The 21,065-nt window shown below is 29.9% G+C and overlaps 2 protein-coding genes across 2 annotated transcripts; both read left to right on the plus strand.

Annotated features, from left to right (window-relative positions):
- Nucleotides 1-4,520: 4,520 nt before the first annotated feature.
- On the plus strand, nt 4,521-5,918 carry LOC147814222 (uncharacterized). Its single transcript, XM_087160274.1, has one exon. The coding sequence runs from the start codon at nt 4,521-4,523 to the stop codon at nt 5,916-5,918; it is 1,398 nt and encodes a 465-aa protein (XP_087016400.1).
- Nucleotides 5,919-6,085: 167 nt separating this feature from the next.
- LOC122272677 (uncharacterized) lies at nt 6,086-6,787 on the plus strand. Its single transcript, XM_087160275.1, has 2 exons — nt 6,086-6,443; nt 6,525-6,787. The coding sequence occupies exons 1-2, from the start codon at nt 6,086-6,088 to the stop codon at nt 6,785-6,787; spliced, it is 621 nt and encodes a 206-aa protein (XP_087016401.1).
- Nucleotides 6,788-21,065: the final 14,278 nt, after the last annotated feature.

The following is a 21,065-nucleotide window of genomic DNA, read 5'->3' on the forward strand; positions in this document are numbered from 1 at the left end:
GATGTTACTTTATTGATAGCCAAAAACCTGACTAAATTATACAAGTCAATTTATTGTCGTTTCAAGACCCACCCCCCTTCATTGTGTTTGACATAGCATTCTAAGAGTAAAAAGTTTCAATATTTAAGAAAGAAAAAAATGACAGAACAATCTTAAAGTATACCATAAGCTTTAAATCCCTATACACACAAATGATATACCATTTATTTGATTTTTATCTATACAAAGCTTATTGTGCTAAGCATTTGACATCTTACCAAATATATTACACTTGAAATTTGGCAAAACAAAAATGTTATTTTGGGGAAAGTATTGGCGAATGCTGTTTTCGAACAAAAAGAAAAGTTTATCCATTCATTGTTCATTTACTCCTCCCCAACAGCAAAATGATTATTAATTTGTAGCTGCATTTTTATAAAATAATTCAATTTATAATAAATATGCATTTTCCTACTGAAAAAATCAATCATAAAAAATTGTTAAGATTTGCCTTTGGCTTAGAATTTTAAAAACTGGCTAATAATTTTAAATCCTTAGCATGGGTTATGTATATATAGATAGTAATATCATAATTAAAGGTCAGAAATTAAAAAGAGCAAGTAAACAAAGAAAACACAACAACAGCAGTAAAATTATAATGGAAAATCATACTTAATACAATGGGAAATTAACCAGTAAGAATAACCTAAACCAAATTTACAAAATTATAGTTTAAAATTAAATAAAATTAGCATTATTATGAGAAAATAATAAAACATCATAGTAAAAGGTAATAATATACAGATAAATTTGCTATACAGAGTGAAACGACTTTAAGTTCATTTTAATGGCTCAAGGAAGAGATGGTAAGACTCGTGTAATGTAGGTATTTATAAAAAAAGTTCACATGTTTCGCACAGAACTTTTAAATTAAAACATATTTCAAGTTTCGAAAAAACCGAATCACACACTCTTTTTCAATTTTCACTACTTAACACAGTCAAAATAATTCAGAGCAATAGTAACGGTTATTTAAAAATAGTATCCGGTAGAAGAAATGCTCTTGTTAAAAAACTTGCTGGAGGAGGTACATTGGCAAAGCATTGCAGAGGAGGCCTAACCAAATCTTTCCTGCAGCATCCACATCAGGCAGATTCTTTATATTTTAGTCTATCATTCTTACAATGATGGAGAAGATTTGGCTCTAGGGGAGAGTAAAAACGAGTGGAGGAAATTAACAGCAGTATTTGTGAAGTGATCAGCTTCATTATTTCCAGAAATGTCGCAATGGCTCAAGGAATAGAAAGTTTGTACTGACCACAGTGCTGACGTAAAATATCCTTTGTGGTAGACGGATCATGACGCCAGACTATCCGTGACATGTTTGCGTGGTTTTCTTCTCCATGTAACCCAAATAAGAGTCTTGTCATGCATTCAGTTTGGCTAGAAAATTTTAAACAGAACTTATCAATGTAAAAGTATTTTATTTGAATAAGTTGTTGAAAGTTTTCATCACAATGTACAGATTTTATTACATTAGGAATAGGTTTAGCCATAATAATTTTCAAATTTAATATTATTGAACTAATTTAACACGTTGAATGCCATAGGGGTCACCGGTGACTGGCACTGAGTTTGTTTGTAGCGCCACAGGGGTCACCGATGAACGGCAAAGCCTAGATTATTAGAATAAATTTTTAATGCTCCTAATTTTTTTATATTATTATCATTACTAAGATGGTTGGAAAAAATTAATGCAATACATACTGAAAAAAATCATTATGGCCAGACGGGCAAGCCGTGTAAAATTAGCATGGCATTCAACATGTTAAAGAAAAGAAAAAAAAAGTTACATCCAGCTAAGATTAAATACATAAGAAAGTGTAAGGATTGTTTTTAACCCATAACAAAAATGAAGTAAACAAAGAAAATTTAAATGCAAATAGAAAAGTAATTATTTATAAAACTAACTACTTATAAAAATAATTATTGTTTATAAAAATATTTAATAATTGAAAATGTTTTTTTGCATTTACTTGAACACAGTCAAGACAGAGTAGCAAAAAAATATCATTTAAATATATCATTTAGTAGTTATACTAATAACATAAATTTAATGTAATTAATAAATTATACTAATAATATAAATTTAGATTACCTAAACATTAAATTGCCTTTCAGAGAGCAAAAAAAAAAAAAATAATAATTCACTCTATATAAAGTTTTTACACATATCTTGTTATCAAGCTTTGTTACATATTTTTTGGCTACAGTTCAGGAAAAGCATTAAAAATAACAAAAGAATTTGTGATTAACACTTAAAATATAATGCAAAGTTTAAAAATATTATACACAACTAAATAAATAATTAATTTGTTACTAACGGTGATATTAATGGGAATTTATGTAAATAACATGTGAACAAACTGTTTCTATTTAAGTCTGATTAAGAAACCCAGAAAAAAAAAAACATTAAGAATACTTTCTCCTCATGCAATGGATGGAATCTGTATACGAGTATATCGTAACCCTACCTATGCATGCACATGCAGTAATAATTCAAGAATAATATACATGTATAGATAACTTAAAATATCAATAAAACTCAAGCATACGTTTTAATATTTCTGTAACTAACAAAGATGCAAATAAAAATAAAAAATAAAGAAAAAATTACACTTACTAAAATATTTCTCCCCATAACATGCGTCAATCTTTCCATGACGCTCAATTGTAAACATTGAACGTAAGTCGGAGTAATGTGATTGGCTGTAACTTCAGACTGAGAAACGGAATGAACTGGGGAAAAAGTTTAAAAGGAACATTCTCAAAATTGGGAGTGTAGGCAGCTTGATATGATTTAACGAACGATTAAAACACATTTAACGAACGACTAAAAGTCAATTCTCGTATTTTGCATGCTCCCCTTTCGTTTCTGAATTAATAACTCCTTTTTGCTTTTATAGATTCAATTGGATTGAATTAACTATGTTTCTACAAAACAAATTTACTTATTTCATTCAAAAAAGTTTATTTTGTTTTATGATCCAAATTTATTTAAAACAAATTTCAAAAAGGGACTGAAATTTATAAATTTATGATGACGAGGTTAATGTTTGAAGGTAAAAAGTTTGAGATTTTATATGAATTTTTAATTTATGTAAATGTATTTCTTTTGCTACGAAGTTGTTTGAAACCTAAAATAATTAATTTATTTTGCGAATAGTTCTAGTTTAGTATAAATTCAATAATAATAATAAATCAATAAAAATTAAAAAAAACTTATAATAAAATTTAAAGTGATACAATTAATAATATTTTTTTTGTCATCATGACTTTGATTAAAATAAATTTTGTAAATTACAAAATAAATAAGTAAATAAATGATAAACTAATAAAAACAAGTTTTATTATTAAATTACTTTTATTATAAAATTACTTTCATTTGAATGACTTTAAGCAGATTTTAAAGTTATTAAGATGTGTAAAAGTTTTACTCAAAAACTTCCTTTCTTCCAAAATTATAAAATGATTTTAATAATTTTAAATATGTATTCTTTAATTAGCGCACATAGAAAGTGTACGTTTTCACTACCCTTAATATACATGTTAAGAATCCTTATAAAAATCTAAGAAATTAATGACCGGAAATCAGTACATAATCAAGAAAAAAAAATAAAATAATGAAGAATTATTAACAAAGTAATCTAATTTTAAAAGGTCGTAACCTGTTAGATTTCCGGAAAAATATGTATTGTAAGCAAACGTTTGTAAAGCAATTCTATAGGCACCTGTTGATGTATTAATGAAAACAAATATAGACTAATAAAATACCTATTGATCAATAATTGCTAAGTTTTACTGGTGTCAATAAAAATCTGTAGATATCAGTTCATACATTGATAAAACAAGTAGAATACCTAACTGATCAACATCTATTGATACAAGTACCCTACTGATGTCAGTAGTCATCAGTTGAAGTGTGAAATACAGACAAGTATATACCAATAGAGTACCTACTGATCAATATCCATTGATACCAATACACTGCTGATATCAGTTGAAATGTCAATGGGAACAAGTACAGACCAGTAGAATTCTATTGATCAATATCTATTGATACCAGTACACTACTGATATCAGTTGAAATGTCAATAGGAACAAGTACAGACCAATAGAATACCCTACTGTTCAACATCTATTGATGCCAATACACTACTGATATCAGTTGACATCAGTTGAAATATCAATAGAAACAAGTACAGACCAATAGAATTCTATTGATATCAATAAATGTTTTTATTGGTTTCTATTGGTCATTTTTTGTAGGGTGGTAGTCCGCGTCATATACAAGAATATATTCAAGACGCCATGACTTACGTACGCGCATACGGCTGATCAGATCTTTTTATCCCATTTACGTGTAATCCAAACTGGGCAGAAATTAAAAATTTGCTGTTATCAGGTCAAACATCGATGATCAAGAATTGTTTGACATTGTGACTACTAATATAATCCATGGTCCATGTGGTTCTCTCAACATGATGTCACCATGTATGGATAATGGAAAATGTACGAAACGTTTTCCAAAACTATGCCAAACTGACACTATCACCAATATCGATGGTTATCCATCTTACCGTCGTAGAGATGTAGACAATGGCGGTCAATCATATGAATTGCGTCTATCAAACTGTGTAAGAGTTGACATCGATAATTGCTGGGTGGTTCCATACTCACCATTGCTGTGCAAAACCTATAAAGCACACATAAACGTTAAGTTATGCAGTTCGGTGAAGTCAATCAAGTACATTCGTAAGTACGTTCATAAGGGCAGTGATAAAGCTATAATCGCTGTTCAAAATGTAAATAAGAATGACGAAATAATACATTATCAAATACATTATCAAATGGGACGATACATAAGTAGTAATGGAGCTATTTGGCGAATTTTTACATTTCCTATACATGAAAGTGATCCTGCTGTTGTAGATTTGGCTGTGCATCTTGAAAATGGACAGCGTGTTTATTTCACAGAACAGAATGCACTACAACAAGCTTTAACAGCTCCAAAAACAACTCTTACTGAATTTTTCAACCTTTGTAATCGACAAGATATTGTTGGTGAATTTGCAAAGACATTAATGCATACGGACGTTCCTAAATTTTTTACATGGAATAAACAATCAAAGAGTTGGGAACCACGGAAACGAGGCACTCCAGTCCCAGGATTTACCGACATAGATATGACAAATACTTTAGGACGATTATATACAGTTCATCCTAAGCAACGCGATTGCTTTTTTCTGCGTTTGTTATTGGTTAACGTTCCTGGACCGACATCCTTCCAATACTTGCGAAAAGTCAACGGTACTTTATACGGCACTTTCCTTGATGCGTGTCGTGAGTTACATTTATTGGAGGATGATAACCATTGGGTCCTCACACTTGCAGATGCAGCACTGAGCTCATCTCCACAGCAAATTCGTCAATTATTTTCAATAATATTGACAACGTGTTTTCCGTCTGAAGCATCAGCTCTGTGGAATAAATATAAAGAATCAATGAGTGAGGATATTTTGCATCGGATTAGAATTACTAATCAAAATCTCAGTATTGAATTCTCCGCAGAAATATATAACAAGGCATTAATAATGATTGAGGATATTTGTATTCTTATTTCGAACATGCCGCTCATAAATTTTGGCACACCAGCGCTAATCCGCCAAGCAGCAGATATCATCAACAGCGACGTTCAACGTGAACACCAGTTCGATATGACTTCTCTGGCTACTTTTGTTGCTAACAATGAACGATTGCTTACTGCTGAGCAACGAAATATATATGGTCAAATTAACGTGTCAATTGCAGCACAACAAGGTGGATTTTTTTTCTGGACTCACCAGGTGGCACTGGTAAAACATTCCTCATCTCACTAATACTTGCGCGCATTAGATCTCAACATCATATTACATTGGCAATTGCTTCATCAGACATTGCAGCAACCTTACTTGATGGTGGACGGACAGCGCATTCAGCACTTAAATTACATTTGAATATTCATACCAATCCCGAAGCAATGTGTAACATAAAGAAGCATTCAGGCATGGCTGAAGTTTTGAGAAAATGTAAAATTATTATCTGGGATGAATGTACAATGGCCCACAAGCATTCACTTGAAGCTCTCGACAGGTCCCTAAAAGATATCAAAGATAATACTTGGTTTTTTGGTGGTGCTCTACTGCTGCTGTCAGGTGATTTCAGACAAGCATTACCCGTCATTCCACGTGCGACATATGCGGACGAAATAAACGCATGTTTGAAAGAATCTTATCCGAGGCGAAGTGTCAGTAAATTATGCCTTACTCTTAATATGCGTGTTCAACTTCAAAATGATCCATTAGCGTCAAGATTCTCTGAAGAACTGTTAGACATTGGCAATGGTAAAATTCAATTGTATGAAGGTACATAATATATTCGACTCCCACAGAATTTTTGCAATATGGTGCCTACCAAAGAGGAGTTAATAAAAAGTATCTTTCTAGATTTGCTACATAATTATACTAATCATGCATGGCTACGTGAGCGAGTTATTTTAGCCGCAAAAAATTTAGATGTTGACGCAATCAATTTTAAAGTACAACAATTATTGCCTGGTAGTGAAATTACATTCAAATCGATTGACACTGTTGTTGATCCTGATGAAGTTGTCAACTATTCTGCCGAGTTTTTAAATTCACTGGATTTACCTGGAATGCCACCCCATAATTTGAGATTGAATTATTGGTTCACCCATAATTTTGCTTAGAAAATTGAATGCTCCGAAATTGTGTAATGGCACGCGACTGGTCATAAAAAAAATCATGGGTAACATTTTAGAAGCCACTATTTTAAGGGGAAAATTTCAAGGTTAAGTTGTACTTCTGCCGCGGATCCCAATGATTCCTTCAGATTCGCCTATACCATTCAAACGTTTGCTATTTCCAATCCGCTCAGCATTTGCTATGACTATTAATAAGTCACAAGGTCAAACAATGACAATTTGTGGCTTAGATTTAGAAAACCCGTGCTTTTCTCACGGTCAATTATATGTTGCGTGTTCCAGAGTTGGAAAACCCTCGAATTTGTTTGTGTATGCTCCTGAAGGATTAACCAAAAATATTGTACATCTAATGGCATTACGATAACTTAAGTTTCTTTAATTGAAAAAATATATCTGTTATAAAATAGTTTAAGTTTTCTTTTTTTTACCTTTAATTAAAATAAGTTTAAGTTTTGATTTAAAACAATCTACATTTAACTTCGCTGATAGTATACACATACTCACGCGCTATCGATTGGTCGAATTGTGATAAGATATATGTAATGACGTTAGATAATATGATAACTTTTTAATAAAAATTTGCATCAAAACGATCCAGATTGTTACAGCTTATTCAAAAAAATTTGAAATTTTCCAATTAAAGACGTGTGTACAGAACATCGTCTGTCGGGTCCGCTAGTATATATATATATATATGATATTTAAACCATTCATTTGGTAATTTTTCCGTTCATAAGGTAACCGCTTACCGGAAGTTGTGGTTTTCAAAATTGTAGTTCTTATTACCACACATTTAGTAAAAAAACACAATATTAAAAAGCTAATTTAATCGAATAAACGGTTTTTGTACCATGATTTATAGTATCATGGTAAAATTACCAAATTTTACTGTGTTTGCCAAATTCTATTACACATAATAAGACAATCATTACTAAAGCGCTTTGGTAAAACTTACCGAGCTTTTCGGTGCTTCCTTGGGGCCAGAAACACGGTAAATGTTACCATATTCTGGTAATTTTGACCATAGTTTTCTTAGTACAGTATACGTTATTTCCCCTTTTACGAATACATTTCTCTCAAAGGTTTTAGGCAATTCATGGGGGGGGATTAAATCAGTGGTATTAGTTTAATTATAAGTAGAACGGTGAGTTACTTAGGATGGCGTTTCAAAATCATTGAAGAAAGTCTTAGAAAGTTAATTTAAGCTGAAAATAAAGTTTTGAATTCCCTTTTGTATTGATTCAGATTTAATAGATAAATATGGTGTTTGGTGGGATAATAAGATGGAAGCCATTAAAATATGATGGTTTATGATGGATTGCTTTTGTGGGGATATCAAACCAAACCATCAAATCTAGTTGTTCGAATTCTTAATATGGGTTGATGATCCGTCTTGATGAAGAAGCAAGATGTTTTTTGATGGATGCTAACGATGGTGACCATCTTGTTTATGTTGGTCAATCATTGAGAAACCATCAAAAATTTTGTATTGGGCAATCATTAAACAATTTGTTATGTCACTTTAACTGTTGATTCCATTCAAATCAATGTTAAATTAAGAAATAAATTATTAGTAAGAATGTTAACAGGAATTAGTTTATGGTGTTAATTGATGGTAAATTGAAGTGAAAGAATTCTACAATATTTGTTCAATTTCAATTTTTTTTAAAAAAAAGACTGGTATGTAACTGCTAAAGCCCCCACTTTCAATTTTCAACCCGTTGCTGAATTTTTTGTTTTTGCTTCCTGATTTAGTTAATCACGCTTGAAAATGGCTAAATATAAAAATTCAGCAGCATTTGTTCTATTTGTCTAGAGTTCAAAGAGACTCCCTAAAAGTATTAGTCAAGGCTCTCTAAACTTTCCTCTCCGCCGCGATTAGTATAGAGTTTTAGATCTCATGACCTTTTTAATATTCTTAACTAATAACTCTTTAGGCAAATCTATTTTTTTTAAATTAATTTCAATAAAACACACATTTATTAATTCATTATTGAGACATTGATTGACGTATTGAAATGCATTACGGAATATTTAATTTTCAATTAATTTGAAAAATTCCTAATTTATACTGTACTCTTTTCAGAATTACATTTCGGAAAACTTTAAATTAATTCTATTTTCCAACTGAATCACATACTTTTTCTGACTCCAGCAAAACTTTCTTACTAGAGACAAGAGTAGAGGTTGTAAATTTATTTTATTATACAACTCACGCCAGCAATAAAAACAAAACAAAAAATGGAGAGGATATACCAACAAGAAAGGAGCATTTGTGTAAGAATTTGGCTCGATTTTCATGTATATTCCAAACACGTTTCTTTCCATATCACACCATGTAAATAATTCCGCACAACTAGAAAAACGTCACACATTGAATTAGGTTTTGCTGCTTAATGATAAGAAATGGATACTCATCGTTCATAAGATAGTTTGTATCAAGGCTTATGGAAATTAAGAACTGTTTGTGCTAGTTCGTCGGAAACATATATTGCCCTATAGAACAAGATGTAGTTCGAAGTTTAATATTGGAAAATAAAATTATAATTACGTGAAAAGAAGACTATAACTTCTAACTTTACGTATTAAGAAAAAATTCAATTTTGAAATCAGAAAGAAAAATATTCGTAATCACTTAACTCATGTGAAAATAATGCAGTTAAAATAAAATGAATTTAACAATAACGCGCCAAAATGTGTGCTTTGTTTCATTAGCTATTTTTATCCATAATATTAATTTTCATTAATAACACTGGGGAACAAATTTCTTGCTGTATTTATACGAATACTTGATATTGCCTAATTCGGGTGTCAGGATTTGAAATCTGTAATTAGTTTTGCTCCTAAAGCTAAATTTTTCAAATATCATTTTTAGTCTTTTTTTTCTCGAAATATTCATATTTAAAAACGCTATGAATAACAAGAGTTCGCACAAATGTTGCAGAAAACCTGAAGGGGAGTTAGGGCATATGATCAGGATTATAATTGCATTGAAAATCATGACCGGAAGTGTCATCGTATGCATCTAGGAACGTTTCTCTGTTCAGAAACACACTAAGAAACAGTTCATATTAGGAGAAGTGCCCCTATTGGCATAGGATGACGCTTACGGGCATAGGCTCTTAAGCAATTTTAATCCTGATGATGTGCTTTAACTTCCCTGGAAATCTATTGCTACATTTCGGCAACTCCCTGTTATACATAACCTTTTTAAACTTGCACATTTCGTCAAAAAATAGACTAAAAATATGATTTAAAGACAATTTATTGCTAGGAAATGGAAATCCGAATGCCGATTTGAAATCAGCGATACGAAATTATCTAAGATCTGTTAAAAAATAATCTCACACAACAGAAAAAATTTTGTTCCATAGTATAAAATAAATTTAAAAAAAGTTTGCTCTTCATCTTCATACCCATCTATGATTGCAATAAAATAATACGTACCGATATAATTTGCATATTGGAAATACTCTTTAGAGCGAATTCTGTTTGAAACTTAGAGAATAAGAACATTTATAACATTGGGCAGTTAATATCAGATGCAAGCATGGAAGTGAAAAGCCCAATTAAGAGCGGCACCGATTTCATCTCGTATTTAATTTGGGCATTCTTGAGATGAATAGTTTGTCTCACTTCGAAGTAACACTTCAGATATATAGCTAATTTATTGACATGTTCTACACGGAATGATACTCTACTGTGATGTGTTGGTTTATTGAATTCATTTCGGTACACTACTAATGCATTTATAAATAAAATACAGAAATAATTATATCTCATTTTTTAAATTATCGATTCCATTAAAAATTTACTCGGAATGATAATACACTACTGTGATGCGCTAGTTTATTTAATTCATTTCGATACACTATTAATGCATTTATAAATAAAATACAGTACAATTATATCTCAGTTTTTAAATTACCGTTTCTATTAAAAATTTATGCGGAATGATCTTTTAAGTAGTGTGTTGGTTTATTTAATTCATTTCTATTCACTGTAAATGCGTTTAAAAATAAACTATATTACTATTATATCGCATTTTCTGTTTACCGATTCAATTCAAAATATGATTGCTGTGTTTATTTGTTTTCTAAGCTAGTGTCAAATGTATTTAAAGTTTTTTTTAAAAAAATGCAGAGATTATTTTGAATTTTTGATATTGTTGTACAATTTGGTATTATTACAAAAAATATATCAAAATGCTTTCAGGTCTTCGAAATACTTCAAGTCGCAAGTAACTGTAAAAATTCCATATAAAATTACGATATAAAGTACCGGCACTTAGGGTGCATCAACCATAAAATCCATTTTACCGTAAAATTCATTGTATCGTGAAATATTATATCATCATTTTAACAGTAATTTTTAATTTAATTAGAGTGATTCATTTGTTTTTATAGTAATTATTACTGTAAAAATTACGATATATCAGTTTTTTTAGTTCCCTAACTTGTTCCAGTGAAAATAGAGTTTACAGTAAAAAGTCCCAGGTTCCTGACTGCTGGTGTTTTTCACCGTAATTTGATCCGAAATTTTTTACAGTGTACTTGTAGATTTTATGAAAAAAATTAATTTAAAAAAGTACTAAAATTTCCTATACTTTGATATAACTGAGAATATTATGCTTTAATTTCCACTTTGTTTGGTTTATTTTGTATATACTTTCATTAGTTTAGGGCATTATCTTCCAGTAAAGATTTAAAAAAAAATTATATTGAGAAAATTAGGAAGTAATCCTAACCCTACCTTTGACATGTTTAAACCTTGGCCAAAGAATACCTTGTTTTTTGTTCGCCAAGGTTTAAACATTTGATAAATGGATGAGCATCAATTTGTATAATAATATCAAAGGTAAAGAACATGTTGCTTCGCTCCATAGCCTATTTGCAATTAAAATCAAACAAAAATTACGTTTGATTTTATTTTCCATCAGAATTTAAGACGAGGACCGAGAATAAAACTAAAAGTCAATAATAAAATTGTCGCTAAAGGGTTCATTTAGCTGTTAAATAATTCATAATAGTATAACAACTGCAGCTCAGTTTAGCTATTTTTCATTAGTAAAATGAAGAAGTAATCAAATAAATAAATGAATTCTTTAAGCACAATTATTGCCTTTATTATTTATTTACTCATTTAAATGTAAACTTATAGGTCTTAAAAACTATTATTCCCTGCCGTCGTAACCTCTCTTATATATTGCACAAATCTCAAGTAAATTAGTTATACATTGATTGTCCGCTACTGAGATTTTATTAAGTAATTCAAACGTTTATAAGTGAAAAAAAAATGCAATGCCAACAGAAGAACAACAAATTATGTAGTTAAACTTTGTAATATTAAAAAAATCAGAAAAAAGCATTTTTTTTTTAAAAAAACGGATTGAGCCTCTTATGTTTATTTACTTTTTAGAAATGTTTATCTATATTCATATTTTTATTCTTAAATGATTAATAAAGGAAATCGAACTATTTTTATATATTCCAATTCACAACTGAAAAATATGTGTTTCCAATTTTTTAAAAAGATTGAAAGATGGCATTACTTTCAAGCAATTAAAAATAGGTAGTAATTGCGTTTAATTTTTGAAATGTAGACAATATTGCAATTGCAATTGCAATTTTAAAAGCAAAAATGTTTCAAATTATTATCTTTAGATAGTAATATAATTAGTTTTATCTCTTGTACTCGGTAGCTGCAAAGAGTCGTACTTTATTTTTTAGCCATTTTCTAATAAACTATAAGCGCTGTAAGCATGCAGAAATGAAGGGCTTGGGAAAAGTTAACTTTTTTCAAACTGTTCAGGATAACAATTTGTTGCTGTTGTTGTCTTAGGCCATTAGAAAAGGGGTGCGAATGAATCTTGTTTTCTAGTGGAAACATCTATGACTAATAATTCGACAACTGCCACACCCATACGTCACATCCGTTTATAGGGCTGACGTATTCATACATCCATTCAATTATCCACAGATTGTAATTTTGGCCTGAACGATCGATCTCCAATTCAGTACCCCCAGAGGTGACATTTGTTATGGGAACATGGAGGACTTTGTGATCCGACAGGTTTAACGCGCATCAGTCTTCGGCGAACCCCCGTTCTTACGAACGTGAATCCAGAGCCCTGCCAACCAAGCTATCCCGGCCAGCAGGATAAAAATTTAAAAGAGTTATTTTTTGGATATGATTTCTTTCGAGACTTTAATACGGTTCTGTTAAAGGATTTGTAGCCTAGTGGAAATCGCAGAAACTTGTAAGGCATTTATCTAGAAACAATATACAAAAAAGTGTTTATGTAAAAATGTCGCAGACGAAATTTATAGCTGCTTATCAATTCATTCCCCCCAAGGCCTTTAAATATGTTACAAAAACAGAGAATCTCAATTGAGATGCAATTGGATTTAGACAATCGCTAAATATACCTGTTCCCATCAGAAAATTTCTGAAAACTTCAGTTTATATTTTTATCAAAATAGAAAGAGAAGAAACATGATTTCAGAATTAAAGTACGTGTACACATTGCATATGGCCTCTTCAAGAGAGAATCCCATTAAAATAATTTATCTCGTGGTGATTTTCATGAAAACTTTCCCCTTTCATTTCAAAAATGCGAGGCAGAATATTTTGGAGTAATGAAAACGTTGTACGAAAGCAGCTAAATATACTGTAATGCATTCTGTGAAGTTGTTTACTAAATTCTTAAAATTCTTTGTGTCACTCTCTTGAATTTCATTATTTTAATCCGGTGTAATGGTTTCAAGTTAGGTTCTTACTTAAATACTTAAGAAGAAGTAGTTAGTTTGTTAGTGTTTTAATTTAGAATGTTAGGAGTCAAAAAGTTATTATAACTGAAAAATGAGAGCCTGTTTAAATTTTTAAAGATATAAGTTTTATCATAGGGATTTAAATACAATGTTTTTCATAATTAATGTTGAAAGTTATTTGTGAAGTAAAATTATCATCAGCAAATAATAATCAGAAAAATTAAAATACATGGTTTCTTCTGTTTTCGATAAGAAATATTGTCTGAAAATAATAGAATAAATGATAACAAGCAAACCATTGTAATAAAGATTGTACCTATAATTTTATTTAAAAATAGGCTGTAAATTTTCAATGTAAATAATCACGAGCCACTGATTATAACTAATCTAAATAATCATTAGTTAGTATTTAGTAATTAATAAGCGAGTAGTTCGTATGCTATTACTTTATTATAGGAGTCAAAAATTATTGTAATTGAAAAATGGGAGCCTGTTTAAATGTTTAAAAACAGAAGGCTTATTATTAGGATTTAAATACAATGTTCCTCATAATTGAGTTGAAAGTTATTTATTAAGTAAAATTATTATAAGCAAACCATAATAGTAAAAAATTAAAACACATGATTTCTTTTGTTTTTCATAAGAAATATTGAAAAAAAATAAGGAAATAAAATAATAACTGGCAAACTATAATTATAACGATTGTACCTCTAATTTTATTAAAAAAATAGGATGTAAGTTTTCGGTGTAAAATGTCATGTGCCACCGATTATAATTGATCCAAATAAATTGTGTCCTAAATTTTTCTTACGTTCTCAATTTTTTCTGAAATTATGGAAGGTTAATAAGGAACGAAATCGTAAAAAATAACAAAATGAAACCTATAAAGTTATCAACGACTAAAATTATTTAAATGATTTTTGTTAAAAGTGACCGTTAAAATTTTCTTAATCGTTAGCCTGTTTTAAGTTATGAATTGATAATCTAGTCTAGTCTTCAGCTAATGACCTTTGCAAGACTGGTTTGTGTATTTTTTGTCTTAATCGGCAATCTTTCTACCATACGTCCCTAACCTTTTTTGGATCTACTTGCTATTACAAAAGATTTTGTCAATTAATTTTTAAAGTAAATCATACCATTTTAAATATAATATTCTTATCATTATACACTTTCAATAACCATGCATCTAAGTTATTGAAAATAGACCTAATAATTATAATGGAATAGTTCATTGTATTAATTTCGATAAAAAATTTTAAGTATTTTCATAAAAATCAATTCAACACGTTACTGGAAGATTAAATTAAATACTGGATTAAATGTTATTTTTAAAGTGTTTTGTAACAAAATATAAAATAAGTAATGTCATTTATGAATGCATTCAGTTTAATCCCTCACCTGTGCTTTTTAGAACAGCTACTACTGAAGAAAACATGTTTCAATATCTAATCAGATAGTTGAATGTTTTATTAGTTTACATCAGGCTATCTGAAGTTAATTGTATTTTGGTAAGAGACTTGAATTATTAAAAATAGAGAAAACGCATAGATTATACAAATAACTGAATTTAACAAACTCGAAACTTCTATATACAATGAGCCAAAAGTAAGAAAAAAGTAAAGAAAATTTACATACACTGTAAGGAATTCCAGATCAAATTACGGTATAAAGTACCGGTACTCAGGATGCCTATACTTTTTACCGTTGACTCCATTTTTACCGGAACATGTGGCGGAACAAAATATCTGATATACAGAAATTTGGACAGTAATAATTACAATAAAATTTCTAAATTACTCTAAATAAATATTGCTGTAAAAAATTTTACAGTAAAAATAGATTTTATGTATGATGCACCCAAGGAGCAAATACTTTATACCTCAATTTGAATCAGAAGTTTATACAATGCACTTTAAAATTCTCGAATGCTAAATTCCTGTCTTTCACATTTGTGTTTAATTAAGTTAAGGAATGCATCAATCTTTCAGCTTTTATATAACAAACCAAAAAATTTTTATGAATTTTAATACACTATCAGCCCTAATTACATCTACAATTTGTTTATAACAATGTCGAAGCCCCTCTCTCAGATTAAATACCCATAAAATTGATAGAAACCCCCTAAAGGCCTTTATCCTCCACTGGGGGGGTAAAGGCCCTTAGGGGTCTTTTAGGGGGCCTTTAGGGGCATTTAGACACCCACATAAGAACATACTCTATAAGGAAATGCAGTTGATGTAAAAATGCTTTATGTACATTGTGATTATAATTTAAAGCTGGTTTTCCACACGTTGTAAAAAAAAATGGAAAACACTTGTTATAAATACTTGATAAAGAATGTGATATAGGGTATGATATTCAAAAAGCACAAATGTATACATATTAAATGTGATTAACACGCTTTTCTGAAATGGCAGACCAAACACAATGCTTTCCAGCAGCTGAACCATCAGGAGCACCATATCCTAAACCAGACGACTTATAGAAGAAGGGTTATCTAAACAATGATCATCTTCAGTGATTATTTCAGTGGTTCAATTAAAAACTTACTGAATTAAAGGCACGTATAACACGACACGTTCATAATATTACTACTTGTGTAATTCGATCCATTTGTGGGGTATGCTTTTTTCCAGTTTACCTTATGACATAAAACTGAGAGTGATCGAGCCTTTCTTCTTTCGTGAAGTTGTCAATGAAGAAAAAAATCAACAATGACAAAAGTTATTGTTATTTTTTTTTTGTCTGTTTCGTTTTGGTTTTTGGAAATTAAAAACAAATCTTACGGTTATTTTTTCTTATTCATTTGAATACAAATATATAATTTCCGAAGCAAGAACAATGAAAGAACATCTCTTACAAAGAGCAATGATCACATTCTGTGATTAGTACAGATAAAATGATAAAAGCAATTTTTATTGTTAATTTTCTTTGTCTTGTTTTTTAAAAAAATTTTTGGAAATTTAAGGCCACTTTTTTTATTACTATTTTATTTTCATTTGGACTAAATTGTAGTTGCCAAAATCATATACATTATGGCTGGTAAAGAATCTTTTACCTTCAAAATTGCGAACCATTTTTTTGCGCCATATTTTTTCCTCATTCTTTGTGAATATACTACTCTCAGAGTTTCAGGTTTTTCACAAATCCATATTTTTTTGCCACCCAGATTTTAATTATAATCATTACGCGCAGTGATTACTCGGCCCCAATTTTAATTGCAATATTTCCGTGTTTCCAATTATTAGCATTTTGCATTATTTAGCATTTTTTTAAATCTTCTACTTGCATCAAATTAAAGACTTATGTAAAAAATAATAATTCTTCTCATTTTAACTTCGTATAGCTGCTAACCAATGAAATCTTTCTTATTTGTCTTTGCCATCTGAGAATAAGCGTTTCCTTCCACACAATTGGACAATCTTTAACACACTATTCCACCCGAATCTTTCATCGTTTTACTTGATTCACTTATTTTTTTTCTTTCCTTAGATAAAGGACACACTTTCTTAGAAATAAATGTGTTATATTTAGGAGGCTGGTGGAGAACAGCTACAATCAATAAGACAATTCTTTTTGCTCATAACTTATTTCTTTTATCGATATATATATTTTTTCACCCAATGGCAAAATTTGCTTATTTCTGCGGGTGTAAGTAGAATAGGATTTTGTAATATTGTATATATATTTTGTAATATATATATATATATATATATATATATATATATATATATATATATATATATATATATATATATATATATATATATATATATATATATATATATATATATATATATATATATATATATATATATATATATATATATATATACAATATTACAAAATCCTATTCTACTTACACCAGCAGAAATAAGCAAATTTTGCCATTGGGTGAAAAAATATATATATCGATAAAAGAAATAAGTTATCGAAGAAAGAAAATTACGAATCACGAAGAAAATTAAGAAAAACAATAAGTTGCAATATTAGAAACCACTCTTTTTTGCGGATAAACGTGTGGGCTGATGAAAAGATTATATCTCTTATTTTCTCGATTTTTTAAAATTTTTGTCCTTTTTTTCCGGTTTTTTGTTATTTTTATTTTTATTATTATTTATCTTTTTTTCCCGTTTCTTCATTGTTCTGTAATTTTTCCCTTGTTTTCTCTACATTGTGAACTTATGTATATATATATATATATATATATATATATATATATATATATATATATATATATATATATATATATATATATATATATATATATATATATATATATATATATATATATATATATATATTTTATATATATGATGAGTTAGTTATAATTTCAGGTTTTCTTTCTCAGCATATACAAGAGAGCTTTTTTTTTATTTATTAGTTGAAATTTTTGCGATATTAAAGCAATCACGCAATTCCACAAGCTTTCCAATTCAAACTTTAATAATTTAAATGTTTTGCCATATTAACCATAAAATCAAATCACAAATTGCAGAGACCTTTCATAAATTCGAATTTAAAGTAGTTTTTTCTCTTGTAAATAAACTATATGTAAAATGCATTTTGCTGATAATAGGTACGATAATTATCACAATTCGTGTGAGTAGGATGCTGCCAAATTTTTTTATAAACATAATCGGTTGGAAACAGTCGACCCAACTTTTAATTTCCGACTGTCAATGTTATACTCTAAAGTCGCGTAATTTTCAATCCAACCCAGAAGTCAAGAGAACTTTTGAATTAAGCATTTCTACAAATTGGGACTTTTGATGCAACCAACCCGCATTTGCGTTACATGGAGAGGAAAGTCATCCACAGTTAGGCCGATGGTTAGGGGATCTTAACAAATGATCCGTCTACCACTGAGGATACTGCGATAGGCGCAAACCGTGAGAAAATTCGTATCAACCGGCCGTCACTTTAATTCGTGTCCTCGTCACCTCATTGGTAGGTAAATGCTCTATTTCTTGAGCCATAGCGAATCTCTAGCCTAAATTAAAGAATTTAATTGTACCTTAAATTCGTACTTCAAGAACATGAAAGAGGTGTCCATAAAAAAGGATATTAAATTATTTTTTATTGTCCTACATTAAAGAAATTCTAATCAAAGGTTAGAGTTTTCTTCTACTGGAAACCTACAACACTGCTCTCGATTTAAATTGCTGGGAATAATTTCCCATTTATAAAAATGCGGATAATTTAATTAGGCATCTTTCTAGTATTTCATCCTTCTAAAATGTTAGGAAATCTGCTTAAATCTTGCAACTGTTGCAATCTGTTCAATACATTTAATTTCTGTTTCTTGCAACATCTTGCTCCAGCATCTCTCCGATCTCTTCTCGTTTTCCTTTTTTTAATTTTTTTATTCATTTTGTCCACATATATTTCAAGGTACATTTATGGAAGCAAATTTAAAATTTGTCCATTACTCTACCTTATTTGTACCTTATGCTTATTGTTTCCTTTATTTATCAGTTGCACAGAGTATACCTTATCTTCATTTACAATTTATCTTTAAAAAAGGTTTAAAGGTAAATTTAAAATTTTTCTTTAAACCGTATTTAAGAAAGTGTATGACAGAATTAATTGACAGAAAAATTGTATAAATGGATAAATGCAAAATGTTTAAGTAATATAAATTATTACTATCTGCATGAATAACTTAAAATTGCTCGAATATACATTACAAGTCCCTACTCTTGGTCTGTTATATTAATAATGTTTTGAAAAATAAAAAGTGAAATCTTACATTTATCAAAAACTCATTCTTAAGAAACGTTTTTAATAGATGTTAATCTATGAAAGTATGAACCTGTAGTTTTTTTCATCTTAAAATTAAACACTGATTCTAGAAAATAGGCAAAACAATTATTCTCACATGTAGTTAACTTAGTATATTTATGTACAATATTATATTTGTGCGCAAAAATGCTTTAATTTTAAAACATAATTGCGCTGAAATATTCTGACAAATTAATAAAAAGCGGCGAAACTCTTAACGTCTTTCCAGACTGAAATACTGGCACCATATTTTTTTTATAGCATTACGGCTACTCGTAAAATTTTGAAACTCTAACAATTACAAGTAATTTTTAAAATTCGCTGATCAAGTTAAAGTTTATTCATTTACTCAATGTTTAAGTGCTGGATGCACAACCTAGCTGATCTCAGAATTTTACTTAAGTAGTAATAAATATAAATAAATGTAAGTACAATTTTTTTTCTCTAAAAATACGAAATAAAATTATATAAATTTTCTTACCTGACTTCAAATGCATCACTGAAAAATACGTGAAAAATACAAATTACGGTTTCTTCATTTTTTTATTAAATATCAGTTCATACTCATATCAAAACAACACTTGTGCAGGATATAAGTGCAATAGTTTACACAATGTCCCTTATCATATGTATTTAAATTTTACCGTATTGAAAACAATGATGTTACGGATTCTTAAGCAGATTCTCCATAAATATTTGTTCTTGAAAAAAATAATACTTGAAGGAAGTAACATGATTTGAATTCAACAATATAATTTATTGCCAAATTTTCATGTTCTCCATCCAAGACAAACAATGTTAGATTGTAGATTGTAAAAAAGTGAGACGAGCACTTTTCATGAGCTTATAGCTCAGTATTTCTATTAAAGAAGCTTATGGTTTGGAGAGTAGAAAGTTGCAGTGAAAAGTCAGAAACAGTCCGTGACTTGGAGGAATTTGTAAAGGAATTGGAGTTTGGTCCCAGGATTGGAAGACAAGTTCGCAATATCGGTAAATGCTGGATTCTGAAGAAATAAGAATTGGCAGAGTTCTTTAAGAGCATTCTGGAATGAGGAACATTCCAGGAGGAAGTGGTCATTCATGTGACATCTCTGCAGTACGGGTAATTTGGGTTTTGTATCAGTTTGTACTTGTGCAGGATTGCATTAGTCGGAAGAAATTTAGTTCAGAGCCTGGCACATGAATATCGTCTGGCCTGAGTGCATCAAGATCTCGGGAGCTGATTAGTGGGTGGTGGTCTTGTGACCTATCGAGGTAAGGGAAGGATAAGAAATATCTGTATCCCTTCCATGATTTCTTTACGGAGCCCTTTCTAAAGAAAGGCTTGACTAAGGTCTAGAGGTAATAAAAGATGTGAGCGAAGTTTTGGTTAGACGGGCCACCCTTTCAAGGTGCTCTGCTTGTTCATTTTCTTTTATTCCAGTGTGAGATGGAACTTAAATAAATGAGAGGGATCTCACCGTCTAACTTTATCTGGCAAGAAAAAGTTGAGAGATTCTCGGAGATTTTCGGGTGCCCTTAGAGTATCGTTATATAATACGTCAAGGGTTCGTAGAACCATTTGGCTGGGCAAGAAGAGGTGTGGCTACCGAAGGCAAGGACATTCCTGATACATGCGTTAACAATTCGGAGCAAGTGATCTGACTGAGCACCTTAGCGTGTGCTGGAGAAGCAATGAAGTACTGAGATTTTTTTAATATTTTCAGTTT

The sequence above is a fragment of the Parasteatoda tepidariorum genome, chromosome 3 (assembly GCF_982258835.1).
Source record: "Parasteatoda tepidariorum strain Cologne lab strain chromosome 3, Ptep-v5.0, whole genome shotgun sequence".
Lineage (NCBI taxonomy): Eukaryota > Metazoa > Arthropoda > Arachnida > Araneae > Theridiidae > Parasteatoda > Parasteatoda tepidariorum.

Coding starts and splice junctions, on each gene's coding strand:
- LOC122272677 (XM_087160275.1), top strand. CDS start 6,086: ATGGCTGAAGTTTTGAGAAAATGTAAAATTATTATCTGGGATGAATGT. Junction 6,444..6,524: donor TAAAATTCAATTGTATGAAG/GTACATAATATA, acceptor GTATCTTTCTAG/ATTTGCTACATAATTATACT.
- LOC147814222 (XM_087160274.1), top strand. CDS start 4,521: ATGATGTCACCATGTATGGATAATGGAAAATGTACGAAACGTTTTCCA.